The sequence below is a fragment of the Carex rostrata genome, chromosome 27 (assembly GCF_964058835.1).
Source record: "Carex rostrata chromosome 27, lpCarRost1.2, whole genome shotgun sequence".
Taxonomy (NCBI): domain Eukaryota; kingdom Viridiplantae; phylum Streptophyta; class Magnoliopsida; order Poales; family Cyperaceae; genus Carex; species Carex rostrata.
Genome location: NC_135944.1, coordinates 2,368,611 through 2,382,689, shown reverse-complemented (window position 1 = coordinate 2,382,689; position 14,079 = coordinate 2,368,611). Strand labels below are relative to the sequence as shown.

The window sequence follows — 14,079 nt, the reverse complement described above, 5'->3', positions numbered from 1 at the left end:
TTAATTATCAGATGTTTCAGTTACCATGGCTATTTCAGGGTTGCCATGGAACCTGGCAACAGCACAATCAGTGGCAAAAATAGCAGAAGAGGAGTAATTGGCAGCACCATTTATCAGCGGCATTTTCTTGCTCACATCCAGCTTGTTAACATAGTCTGGCCGGTACGTTTGACCTAGAACTCCATGCACGCCATCGCTAAGTGCGTGGAATTTGAACGACAGGTCGAGGTGAGCCAGGCTGTCATCGGGCATTACCCTGTAGTTGTGGATTTTGGATTCCTCCTTTGTGATTGGGACTGCATTTGCTATTATTGTAAAGATTCCCCTCAACTCAACTATAATTCCGTTTGTTCCGGATGTTCGTGTAACAAAGAGCGAAGGCACTGTTGTAGGGACCCATTCGGCTTTTGTCTCAATCGGTATATCAATGTGCTCTCCATCAAAGGTAATGACAAGGCGATCGGTGCGGTCATCCCATGTCATGGTTTTTTCTACGCCGATGTAGAGCTTGTGGTTCTCGCCAAAGATTATACCGAGTGCTTGAATCCAGGTGAAGTCGCGACTCTTTTCGGGGTTGTGTTTACCAATGAAGTGGGCATTGATGTGCAAAGCATTGTCGGAGAGTATGCAAAAATCATGGTCTTTTTTCCCATGGAAATAAAAGATGTTCCCATCAGCGCCAGTGAAGCGAGGGTCGCCACAGACTGTACCTGGGAAAAGGTCGCAAACTACCCAAATACCAACACCACAAAAACGACAATAGTTAGATACTTGAATATTGCAATGGAGTATCATGCCATTGAAATGCTTTTGAAAATATATATGGTTTTCTTAAATCAATCCAAGATGACTAAAAATGAATATTGTTATTAACTTCCTTGTAAATTAAGTATTCTTTTGATAATGCAATAAGAATTGATCACTAAATCTTGTTCATACCGTTTTCAGAACTATGTTACTCATACCATTTTTAAAATTATTAGGATATATTTGTTTCAGATGGATCTTGTTACAGAAAAACTGTGATTCATATTTTTTTGCAAAAAAAGGAAAAAAATGAAAAAAAAATTACTATGTTCGTTTCTATTCGGTTTATGGAATCATTTTGTTTATAGCTTCCTCTTTACCCGACATCCATGAATTACTGGCATGACTATATTTATTTTGAAAATATAAAACTTTACTGTGGCATAAGAATACATCTTTTTTTAACCAGATGTACTGCTATATGTATGTCTGTGTGTTTAAAATTTTAAATACTTACGGCAGTAGGTCTTGCAACTGGGACAAACGCCAACACACTTGTTGCGGCAACGGATGGGGCATGTAGCGGTGCATGTCTGCTTTTTTTTACCGTTCACACAACTGATCAATACGTCACGTCGACCACGAGGGTTGATTACATGAGTGTTTGGAGGGAGTTTCGGCAATGTATCATTGTCAGCTGAGACTGATACAATGAAGAGACAGGCTGTTAGGAACAAGACGAGCACCGTCCATGGACGGGTAATTGCAAACATTGAAGCCATGGAAGAACAAGAAATCTTATTGTTTGACTTTGTAAACCCTGCCATTTTATAGCAGCAAAGAGTGCGTCAAAGGTTGACCTAACATAGAAGGAATGAATGAAGGAATTAGTTGATAAGAGAACATGCACGTGAAGTAATTTAAGGTTTTGTTACGTAACTTAAGGGAGAGGTAATTGAAAAGAATTAACTGAAGTTGAGGTTAAGGTAAGGATTGAGGTATTCAAAATGTACTCTACAATTGGTAAAAGAATTAACTGAATTAAATGAATTGTTTTCTTAAAAAAAATCAACCATTAAACCTTTGTACTCTAGAATTTTTATTAAGTAGCCAGTATTAGTTTAGGGTTTTGGATTTTTGTGGCTTAGAGAGGTGTAAGGTTGGATTGGAGTAAATTGGAGATTAAGTAAATAGGGGCAAAGGCGAGTACGAGAATGTATGTGTGGATTGGAGTAACAATATATGTGAGAATCAATGGTGGACTTTAACAGAAAAATGAAAAAAATAAATAAATAAGGTCATGTTTCTATCGAACATTTGAGTTTGTATATATGGGCGTTTTTATGTTAATATGTATTTAATAATTTAAATGTAAACTTGATAAATATAACAAGAGGAGGGTTCAAATGCCTCCATTTTTTGTGCCTCCATCATGCCTCCATTTTTAAAAACTTAAATAACTCAAAGTTTAAAACTTAAACGTCAAAATAAAACCATTAGATGTGATCTATGTTATTTTCTCTATGTGTCCATAAAAAATTATCACATTTTGATTTTTTTTTTATATGAATCAATAAGTTGAAAAATCAACGTCTAGAAATTATGCACATTACTATAAATTTTTACAAGCTCAAGATGACAACCAAAACAAAGTTGAAATACCATAATTTTTTACATATGCATAGATAAAATGATGTAGTTCACATCCAACGGTTTTATTTTGAATTATAAGATTTAAATTTTGAGTTATTAAAGTTTTAAAAAATGGAGACATGATGAAGACACAAAAAATAGAGGCATTTGAACCCTCCTCATATAACAATCTTTTTATTTAGCAAAAAGTTATACAGTTTGTTGATTAGAAAACTAAAAATATTATATATGCACTAAATTTATTATTTAGAAAGAAGAAAGATTTCCTTAAGAATCAATTTCTTGGTATAAATGTCATTCAATTTAATATTATTACTGAAATTGATTTGGCATGCAAAAAGGTCACCTAATTTGTACTCTAGAATTGGTACTATTTAGCCAATATTAGTTTCAGGTTTTGGATTTTTGTGGCTTAGAGAGGTGTAAGGTTTGATTGGAGTAAATTGGGGATTGAGTAAATGGGGGCAAAGGCGAGCAAATTATTCATGTGTAAGCACAGTCGTCGCATGTAAACATGACAACTGGCTAGATATACGCGTCAAATTTATGGGTTTAATTAGTATATTTTATACTAATTAAAGTTGGAGAAACCTTGAATCTTACGATGGCAAATATAATTTGACGCGAAATTTAGGGGGATAGTCGTTGCACCAGAATACGAGGGCATGTTAATTAAGGCGTCTTTAGTTCGTTCTCATGTGTATGTTACATATGTAATAATTAATTTCACTGATTTCTACTGTAAATCGGTGTAAAGGAGAAGATTTTTTACGATCGATGCACTCTTCACCTCTCATTCATTTTTCTTTATTTTTACACTCGGCTCTGGAGCATAATATTCAGTTGTCCGTAACAAAATTATAGCTCTCTATTTCTTTTTTCTTTGCAAGATATTCGATCTGTTGCCCAAATTCATACTGTGAACAGCAAAATAGCTGATATAATAAATTACAAACATTCATGATTTTTGGGAATTCTACCAACACTACTACATAATAAGTGACTATAAACGGACATAAACAGAAGAGCTACACGGATTTTCTGCCGTGTGGAATGTGAGGGTGTAGAAATTCCTGAATATTTACACACGAATATTTACCCGTGTGCGATTATCGAGAGCTACACGGATTATTACATAAACAACGGTGTACAAACACTTGCCAGCGTCGCTCTCAAAATAACCGAGCTACACGGATTATTACATAAATAGCCGTGTACGATTACTCTTTCTATACTGACATTTAGCTAAATGTCCGTGTACGATTACTCTTTCTACACGGATATTTAGCTAAATGTTCGTATAGCTCTCTTATTTTTTTTATGTTTAAATACCTTTCTATATGGACTTTAGTTAAATGTCCGTGTAGAATTTTTTTTTTTTCAATTTTTTTTAATGTCTAAATACTTTTCTACACGAACTTTAGTTAAATGTCCATGTAGAATTGTTTTTTTTTCCCAATTTTTTTTTAATGTTTAAATACCTTTTTACACGGACTTTAGTTAAATGTCCGTGTAGAATTGTCATATTTTTTCCAATTTTTTTTTTGGTAGCTAGCCTCCAACTTTAGTTAAACAGAGGTCTTTTAAACTCAGAATTCCAAAACTATACAATAGTATAAATAATTCATGTACACTAAATTATACAAAATTATACAAATTCATATTGAGCATTACAAAATTTAAATTAAAATTACCTTGCCCACATACATCTGACATTGTCGATCTGCTCTTTGGTGTAACATTTTTGCTTTGGTCCATACTACAATTATAATTTAGTATTAGTTAGTAACAAGAAAAGGTAGAAGATTACAATTCATGCAACATATATATATACAAAGCCTTTTGTACATGCAATCCCATGTGATAAAACATAACATATACTCTTTAAGATCCAATACAATGTTTGTATAAAAGTTATATCCTTACCACTTAGTAACCACATGATCAAGCTTTGGCCCAAATTGCCAAAACGCTTGGTTATGATTTAATTTGGACCGAAATTTCATACAAACTAAGGCATATTAGATCCAACATATCAAAAAAGAGTATGCATGTGATCCATGACATGATTTCTCTTGGTTAAAGATCTTCAACATATTGCATTTCCAAATGACATCCATCAACATATATGTGCATACATAATAGAGAATAAAAATTCTCAGTTAAAATTCCTCCAAAATTAAAAGAAAATATTTATACATAAAATTAATTGAATCTGTATAGCTTTTATACGAACCCCTGAAAATCAATTTCGTAAAAAAAAAATTATTGCATATTATATGAATTTACGATTGCTCTGATATCAAATGATAGTCTTAATAATTCATGACGTGTTTTGCAATTAAAAAATACAAGCAATCCGGAATCCGTAAATCCAAAATAAAATAGCAAAGTAATTTAAATCTTACAGTTCTTAAGTGCAGACATCTTTAGGCGGAAGCGTTAGTACTGATCTTCAACGGTTTTCCTTAGATCTGATGATGGAGACCTTAGACGTTTTCTTTACTTCTCACTTTCAAAGATCTCAGATCCGGCCTCCTTATGCGCAGAAATCAGACCAACATTCAATATAGAGAGAGAGAGTATTAATTGATCAAAACGGCACTGGAAGGAGAAGGCCTTTTATATAACCAAAACCCTAAAATAACATTTCTACACGACTCTTTATATAAAGGTCCGTGTAGCTCTCTCAAGCTTTTTACACTGTTATTTAAAAAAACATCCGTGTACAATTCCTACCTTTCTACACGGTTCTTTAATAAATATCTGTGTAGCTCTCTCAAAGCTTTCTACACTGTTATTTAAACAATAATCCGTGTACAATTCCTAATAAACGTCCGTGTAGCTCTCTCAAGGCTTTCTACACTGATTCTTTAATAAATATCCGTATAGAGATCCCACATATATTTCGGGCTTCCAAAAAATTATAATACTGTGTCGTTCAGTGTCCAAACTACAAAAGATGGGTGTAATATTGTTATAAATTGAGAGTTTTAAAAACGGGTAAATGGGTTTGCTGTATTGATAATGGTTTATTTGGTGGATGGATTGAAGTGGATTTGGTAGTTTGATGTTTTATTTGCTAGATGGACTGAAGGATGGTAGATTGGTTTTCTGATTTAATGTTTTATTTTCTCGATGAATTGAAGGCGATTAAATGGATTTGCTACATTCATATTTTATTTGTTAGTTGGATTGAATTCGGGTAAGATAGTTTGGACATAATTTGGTATATTATGTCGTTCTGAAGTTATTGTATAAGTTCATTTAATGTCGTTATATTATGCTAATTTGGTCAGTATTTTATTTTACATTATTAGATTATAAATTATTGTAATTAAATAAATTGCTATCACCAACATTTTATCAATCATTTGCGTGACTTCAATCAAATACTCATGATGTCGATAATTATGCATGTAAAATACTGAATAATACCCACGAGAAAAATACATGAATAGTTGAATACTACCCATGCAGAAAAATATTGAATAATACCCACGACATTTAATACACATGTAGAAAAATAGGCATGCAATTAAGATATTGACAGAGATATTTTGGCTTCACGCAGCATAAGAGGAATATAAACAAATTGAAAAAAATATAACAATTGTGCTGCGTAAAGCCAAATAACTCTATTAATATGTACCTATTGGTCCACAATTGTCTCAAAACAACAATTTTGTACACATCTTAATAAATACTAAAAAATTTCTAAAAAATGTAAAATTTATTCTTCAAGAACATTTTAATATGGAGATCATGATGAATGGTTCATATCGATTGTTTGAGCTTTGAAATCGCTATAATGACTTATAAACATATGGTGTCAAGATGTGTCACCATAAAATGGTATAATTGGATCCCTCCTCATATATATATATATATAGAGAGAGAGAGAGAGAGAGAGAAAGAGAGGTTGGCTAAGCTCAAAATATATTTTCCTAGCCTCCGGAATAAACGGTTCAGTTTTCCGATTTTCAAAGTTCAAACAGTCGATCGAAACTGTTAGATGTTCGATCTATATTAAAATGTCTCGGAGACCAAATTTTACATTTTTTGAAATTTATTTACTATTTATTAAGATGGTTTGAAGATCGTTGTTTTTATTAAATTTCTTCACCATTGAAAAACTGTGATTTTCAAACCATCTTAATAAATAGTAAGAAAAATTAAAAAAAATGTAAAATTTGGTCTCCAAACACATTTTAATATAGATTGAACATCTAACAGTTTCAATCAACTATTTGAACTTTGAAAATAAAAAAACCGAGCCGTTTGTTCCGGAGGCTAGAAAAAAAAAACATTTTGAGCTTAGCCAACCCCTCTCTCTCTCTCTCTCTCTATATATATATATATATATATATATAGAGTTAGGCTGGGGTGCTATGGATAGCATAGTGGCCTCTATGCTACGGCTCAATATTCGAGTTTTCAAAATCCAAACGGTCGATCCGAACCGTTCATCTTATTCTCCATATTAATATCTGCTTGGAGACCAAATTTTATAATTTTCTGAATTTTTTTACTATTTATTAAGCCACTTTGAAAATCGCTAATCCAACGGTTTTACTGTTTTGTGCAGCCACCGTTGGATCAACAATTTTGTAAAATACTTAATAAATAGTAACAAAATTCAGAAAAATGTAAAATTTGGTCTCCAAGCAGATATTAATATGGAGAATAAGATGAACGGTTCGGATCGACCGTTTGGATTTTGAAAACTCGAATATTGAGCCGTAGCATAGAGGCCTCTATGCTATCCATAGCACTCCAGCCTAACTCTATATATATATATATATATATATATACACATGACGAGGGTTCAAATGCCTTTAATTTTTGTGCCTCCATTTTTGAAAACTTCAATAATTCAAAATTTAAATCTTAAAAATAAAAAAAATGTATGGCTAACGTGCTTCCTCTAATATTTTAACAATATATTTTCTGTCTTCAAAATCTATCAAATCGACTTCAAACGATTAATTATGCTTCAAATAAATTTGAGATTTTGGTCATGGTCCACAGTGAAAATAAAAAGTGAGGATGTAAGGTTGTAGAAGGAGATAGAAAATATTATTAAATCATATTTATTTTCTCTAAACTTCATTTTGAAGGGGGACAAGGTTCACTTATTGCTGGGAAGGGTATAAGAGGAGATGAAAAATTCAGCTTCTCTCTCTTTTTATAAATTTGTGGAACATATAAAAATGAATTTGTACCTCACCTTCCCTCCCATCAAATTGACCTCTTAATGTGGATTTATTGAAAAGGGTCAAGAGTGATCCAATCCAACCGTCCATTTCCGATTTAAAAGTTGGATGATCTGGATATGCAAGACTACGTAATTTAGTATAACAGCCCAACCCATTTTTAGGCCCAATTATTCACAGCTTGGATTGGATGGGCTACAATAATCTAATTATCAGCCCAATATATCGTATCAAAAACCCCTTACATGGGCTCTAACTTAAAGTGATAGACTGTTGTTTCATATGATAAAGAAGAAATCAGAGGGATGCAAAAAGAAAATTACATTTGATTAAACGACATCTTAACAAAAATATACATAATTCTACAAGATGGTAGTAGTACAATGCTGGTACAGAATTAAAAGTTTGTAACCTCCCAGCTAAATTTTAACAAAGAAAAAGTAAACAACAAAAATTAATTATAAGGCAAATAGAAAAAAGAAAATGACACTTTATTAAACAAGATTGGAGTACAGAATTATACAAGATGGGAGTACAATACTTGTACAGAAAAGTACTTTTCCCAGCTAAATTTTAACCAAGAAAAAGTAGACAAGTAAAAAAAAAACATCAAAAAGAGGCTAACCTAGCTAGTCCCCAGGTATAACTAAACCATGATACAGATTTATAAGGACCTAACAAACTTTCACACAGTGTTGGTCATCTGAGCATCTTCCTCTTCATAGTCAGGAACAGGCTTTCCCATGCTCTGCATGCGTCGAATCTTGAACGATGACAACTTCTGACTGCTCCCCCCCAGGCTGGACCCCATGGGTTTATCTTTTAGTTTGATGATGGTGTATGCACCGCCGCCTAATAGTGTTCCCATTGGTGGGGCTATGAAATAGATCCATAGCCCTTTGTAGATACTGCTTGCCAGTGCTGGTGCTAGGGTTCTAACTGGGTTCATGGATCCTCCTGATACCGCCCTGCATTTCCCCGTTTTATTTGCTTTTACTATTATACTCCATAATTTATTTAGTCTTTTAATTGTTTGGTTGTTAGTCTTTTGTTTAAGTGCATAATATATTGAGTGCAATTTAAATTTTAAGTATGACTTACCAGTAGAGAATTATATATTTGATAGGAAGCAACTTCATTTAGTAATTAAATTAATGTCCGGTAAACTAATCCTAATTTAAATTACCCCGCAAAAATTGAGGTTATGCAGACTGAAGAGCCTACTGCCATTCCCGCAAGCTCACCTACCTGCCATCGATAAAATCAAACAATTAATCACATCACTAAATTACTCAACAACATAAGCATAAAGAAAAAATAATTTTAAGAAGATAAACAATGAAAATTACAACAAGTTAATTAGTACTAATCAAGGGCACTAACCGCTCTTGTATCAGTTGCAACGGCAAAGGTGACAAAAATCATGTTAAAGGTGACAATTACTTCTATGATGAAGGCACGCCAGTTGGCACCCAACGGAAAGGTGCACCCGATATCTGTGATCGGGTGGATCACTTCCCGCAGTAAGAATGCGGCGCTTATTCCTCCTGTAAATTGAGCTGCCCAGTAGAAAGGCACCTACATATGAAGTTGTTAAATTATAAAAAAAAATAACATCTTTTTTGTGAAGTATAACATAACTGAAAGTATGAAAACTAAAAAGCTATTATGTTTATAATTCAGTCAATATTATGTGATATTTAGAAATTTTATATTTCTTAACATTTATACATTTTTATTTCCTAGTTTAAATTTTTGTGCTTTTCGTTTTGACGTTTTTAATTATCTAATTCCATAAAAACTAAATTTAAAAATTACTAGTTTTTAAAATACAAAGAAATATAATTTCACATCAAATTTGAAACTCGAAGGAGTTAAATAATTAAACATTTTGAGAGATACAATTTCAATATCTTGTTTTAGAAGTTTTTTAAATGTCATCCATTTAACATTATATTTTAAATTTGAAACTTGGAGGAGTTTAATAATATAATTTTTTTATATTTCATTAATAAGTTTCTAAAATATATATGAAGCAAAATTTTTTAAACAGGTGTAAAAGATTATAAAATTTAATTATAAATATAAAAAACTAGAATTTTTAAATTGAAAATTAATCTTAATTAAGAAAACTGAAAATTCAAAATTATGAAAATATTGCAAGTGAACGAAGGAAAAAAAAAAGGAGAGAGAAGGTGAAAATTAAGGTAATGGAACCCACATGACATTTTGTTTAAATTGTTTTTGAGTAAATGACATTTTATTTGAACTTTTACAAAAAAAAATAAAAACGTAGTTGTCAGGCCCATAAACTCCTGTTGAAATGCATCTAATTCAAGAAAATTTAATTTATTTTCAACTTTATATAAAATTGTATATGCCACAGCATTTTTATTTTGTATGTTGTTACAGCAAAATATGGGGTAATATATATTAATATTGTTAATTGCAATACAATTCTGCATGATTGGAGCCCTATTGTTTAATTTATTTATATAAATTTGTAAACTGTGTAATTGGGGCATCATTGCAAGAGACTTGGTTTGTTGATTAGCCTCATTGGTTGCGGTTCCTGAGTGATGATAGGATATGAATTTGTTGGTGTGGGCCCACAAATCAAGTCTCCTGACAGCAACAACAAAGCAATCATAAAATAAAATAACTAGTGGATTGGTTGATGTTCTTCTCATTGCATCAACTTGATTGACATTGGTTCTTTTTTTTTCAAAGCCTGTTTCTAAAGGTTCTTTCTGTGGGCCACCTTTGTTGTTTTATTCTTCGTCTTCTACATGTAAAATATTGCATGTTTAATTAATTAAGAGGGTTCCTGATAACTTAACCCCAACGGTTTCTTATGATATTAATTTGCACCAAATTGGCATAATTTATATATATATATATAGGAAGGAGGTTGGCTACTCTACTTCCATAAACATATGAGGGTATATGCTTATAAGTCATTTTTTCGTTTTCAAAATCCAAAAAGTCGATCTGAACCGTTAGATGTGATCTCTATATTGAAATGTGCTTGGAGACCAAATTTTACATTTTTTTGAATTTTTTTACTATTTATTAAGCCACTTTGAAAATCTCTAATCCAACGGTGGCTTCTGATTTTACTGTTTTGTTAAGCCACTGTTGGATTAGCGATTTTCAAAGTGGCTTAATAAATAGTAAAAAAAATCAGAAAAATGTAAAATTTGGTCTCCAAGCACATTTCAATATAGAGATCACATCTAACGGTTCAGATCGGCTTTTTGAATTTTGAAAATGAAAAAAATAATTTATAAGCATATACTCTCATATGCTTATGTAAGTAGAGAAGCCAATCTATATATATATATATATGCTTGCTGTTGCTCGTCAACCCTTTATTTCTAAAGGTTCTTTCTGTGGGCCACCTTTGTTGTTTTATTCTCCGTCTTCTACATGTAAAATATTGCATGTTTAATTAATTAAGAGGGTTCCTGATAACTTAACCCCAACGGTCCGAATGCCTCATTAGTTTTGTGTTCCATCATACTCTAACATCGTTATCTGTATTTTTATATTTTAAATAATCGATCTGAACCATTCAATGTTATTTTCATATTAAAATATGGTTGGATACAAAATTTTATATTTTTTTAAACTTTTTTGCTATTTTTTAAGATAGGTACAAAATCATTGTTTATTGAAGATGCTGAACTATTCAAAAATAATGATTTTGTACCCCCTCCAAACAATTACTAAACAAATTATAAAAATTATAAAATTTGTTATCAAAGCATATTTTAATATGAAAGTCATGTGGAATGGTTTAGATCGATTATTTAGACATTGAAAATAGAGATAATGATGTTGGAGCATGATGGAATACAAAACCAATGGAACATTTTAACCCTACTCATAAATTAGAACTGGGATATTATTCTTAAATTCACAAAATATACGGAGCTGGATTGCACATTATAATATTTTTTTTCTTCTTATTGTGGTACAATACAATAATTATGGAATGTATCATTGATTACATTGAATAGATAGTAAATTACTCTACTTAATTGCAAGAACAGTATTATTATCAAATTGGCTTCTTTAGTGTTAGTCTAAGCAAAATGTTTTTTTTTTATTTTAAGCTACAATTAATCTTACCTCCTAATTTTTTCGACTTACCAATGCAGTTAGGATTGGATTTGAAATTATTAACAAAATATCATGGTGGTCGATTGTTATTAATATTATATATGTTGTTGGTTTTTAATGATATTAATTTTTGTGATGTTTTTATGTGAAGTTTTTTATTGTTTGGAGTTCAGTTATAAGATTCTTTAAAACTGGTACCGAGTTGGGGTACCAACTTATTTTCAGATTCTAATAAAACTGAAGTGAATTAAAATAATAGAGTTTTATTCTTGGTAGCTTGAAAAACAACTGGCATGACAATCATGTTTGGTTTAGATAATTCATTCTCTGGAGACAATTGCTGCCAGTTGAAAGTTTAAAACCATGTAATTATCAGAATAATATAATATAATATAATATAATTAATACATTAAGATATCTTTTTAGAAGACAGTATATGAAGGTAGTTGACAGCACTATGAAATTAATTAATTGTTGTTAATATCAAAGGAACTTATCTGATCTATCCGACTTCAATTTTGATAACTCTAAAACAAAAACTTAAAGCTAAACTGATGAGGTACTCTATAAGAAAACCTCAAATTTCATGATTTGATCAACTCTTAGCTACCTATATATAAAATTACTAATACATGACGTATGAGCCTTATCTATATAATTTTAAATAAAGGATGACTCTAGACAGAAGGTGACTATTATTCTAGAAAATATAACAGGAGTTGATTCTTAATTATGGCTATTAATTAATGTCAATGTAAGATGAGTTGAAAACTAACTACTGCAAACATTGGATTAATATGGCCATTTCAGTGGTAGGCCCAAAAAAAAAAAAACGAGAATATAAATCACTTTTAATTTTCAGTATTATTTATATAATTTTTTTTTCAAGATAATATTTATATTTGGAAAGACTTTGTTCATTTCTTTAAATAATTAATTAATTACTTAACCAAATCATTGTTTACATGATTTTTAGAGATGAACATAAAATTTATCTGCAAAACAGTTCAAATATTAAGGTGTGTTTTGGTTGCCTAAAACGAAACTGACTTAAAAGAAATCCTTTAATTGATTCCTCAACTGAGGTATGCCTTTATTCTCCTTTGGCTAACTGGCAGCCTAGTTGCTTCCTCATCAATACATAAGAGAGAGAAGAGAGAGAGATCTATTGACATTTAAGAGAGAAAGAAACAAGTCAAACCTGTATCCATGGGAAGTGGCGATACGTCGCGAACGCAAGAGTAACTGCCGGATTCATGTGTGCACCAGAGATATGACCAACTGAGTATATCATGACCGTCACAATGAGACCTCCTGCGACAGACTGCCCCAACTGAGATATACGTGATGGGTTGGCCGCACTTATCCCTGCTACACCGCATGTCACAAACACCAGCAAAAACGTAGCAATTATCTCCGAGATAACCTTCAAAACCGAAACAAAAAAAAGTATGTCATTTGCTTGAATAGAAATTATGTAAAAAAAATCGAGTATGTAAACATGTACATACTTTTTTGAAGAGATTTGGAGGGTAGTATAGAATGATAGATGGCGAAGGAGATGGCGGGACTGTTGGTTTATAGGTGGCGGCCATTTGAGCTGTATCCATGTCGTGGATCTCGTTTCTGAAGCTCGAGACACGGAGGTTAGAAGCCATTTCTTCTTTAATTTTTTGAACTCGGTTGGTTCTAAGGGCTTGACCTGATCAATGCTGCTTTTTATAGAGGAACAGTTTTCATATAATATTCATGCTTTTATAATCTTCTTTTTTTATTTTTTTTATGGGCATTGTAGGGCATGGGGGGGGGGGGGGGGGGGGGGGGGGGGGGCCTTTTGTGCCTTGCTACGGGCAATTAGTTTAAATATTACTTAATTACATCAGCTCATTTGGGCTGATTGGATGGTCTAGACTATATGTAAATATCTTTATTATATATTAATATCAATACAAATGTTGGCGGCACTTCGCCGCCAACCTTCAAAAAAAACAAATCTTTACTTTTTTTATTTTCAATGAGCTATCTTGGTTATGGAAGACTTTACTAGTTTACTTCTATTATTACTACATCATATTAATTACGACCTAATTGTAGAATAGTAATAATAATAGAGAAATCAGGCTAGGGTATTTTGCAATGTGCACGTCAGTTCGTGCTATCAATCTATATATATTTCCCTTTTTTAAGGTCAGTGAAACCTTACATTTTTATTGATTAAGAATGTATTTCTGTTTTCAAAGTCTAAATAGTAGAATCGAACTACTTAACATGATCTCCGTATAAAAATAAAATTGGGAATTAAATTTAAAGATTTTAGAAGTTGTTATAAATTTTTTAA

At 31.7% G+C, this 14,079-nt stretch overlaps 2 protein-coding genes across 2 annotated transcripts; both read right to left on the bottom strand.

Moving 5' to 3' along the window:
- LOC144544824 (uncharacterized) lies at positions 1-1,548 on the bottom strand. The gene is made up of 2 exons (XM_078293372.1): positions 1,265-1,548; positions 1-728 (listed from the first exon to the last, which is right to left on the bottom strand). The coding sequence occupies exons 1-2, from the start codon at positions 1,527-1,529 to the stop codon at positions 1-3; spliced, it is 993 nt and encodes a 330-aa protein (XP_078149498.1). The 5' UTR covers positions 1,530-1,548.
- Positions 1,549-8,208: 6,660 nt separating this feature from the next.
- On the bottom strand, positions 8,209-13,449 carry LOC144545124 (aquaporin NIP2-1-like). Its single transcript, XM_078293703.1, has 5 exons — positions 13,253-13,449; positions 12,943-13,167; positions 9,000-9,194; positions 8,803-8,864; positions 8,209-8,584 (listed from the first exon to the last, which is right to left on the bottom strand). Exons 1-5 carry the CDS (start codon positions 13,397-13,399, stop codon positions 8,302-8,304), a joined length of 912 nt encoding a protein of 303 aa, XP_078149829.1. The 5' UTR covers positions 13,400-13,449; the 3' UTR covers positions 8,209-8,301.
- Between the last annotated feature and the right edge of the window lie 630 nt (positions 13,450-14,079).

Coding starts and splice junctions, on each gene's coding strand:
- LOC144544824 (XM_078293372.1), bottom strand. CDS start 1,529: ATGGCTTCAATGTTTGCAATTACCCGTCCATGGACGGTGCTCGTCTTG. Junction 729..1,264: donor CAGTTGCAAGACCTACTGCC/GTAAGTATTTAA, acceptor GTATTTGGGTAG/TTTGCGACCTTTTCCCAGGT.
- LOC144545124 (XM_078293703.1), bottom strand. CDS start 13,399: ATGGCTTCTAACCTCCGTGTCTCGAGCTTCAGAAACGAGATCCACGAC. Junction 13,168..13,252: donor CTCCAAATCTCTTCAAAAAA/GTATGTACATGT, acceptor TCGGTTTTGAAG/GTTATCTCGGAGATAATTGC. Junction 9,195..12,942: donor GCCACTTCCCATGGATACAG/GTTTGACTTGTT, acceptor CTTCATATGTAG/GTGCCTTTCTACTGGGCAGC.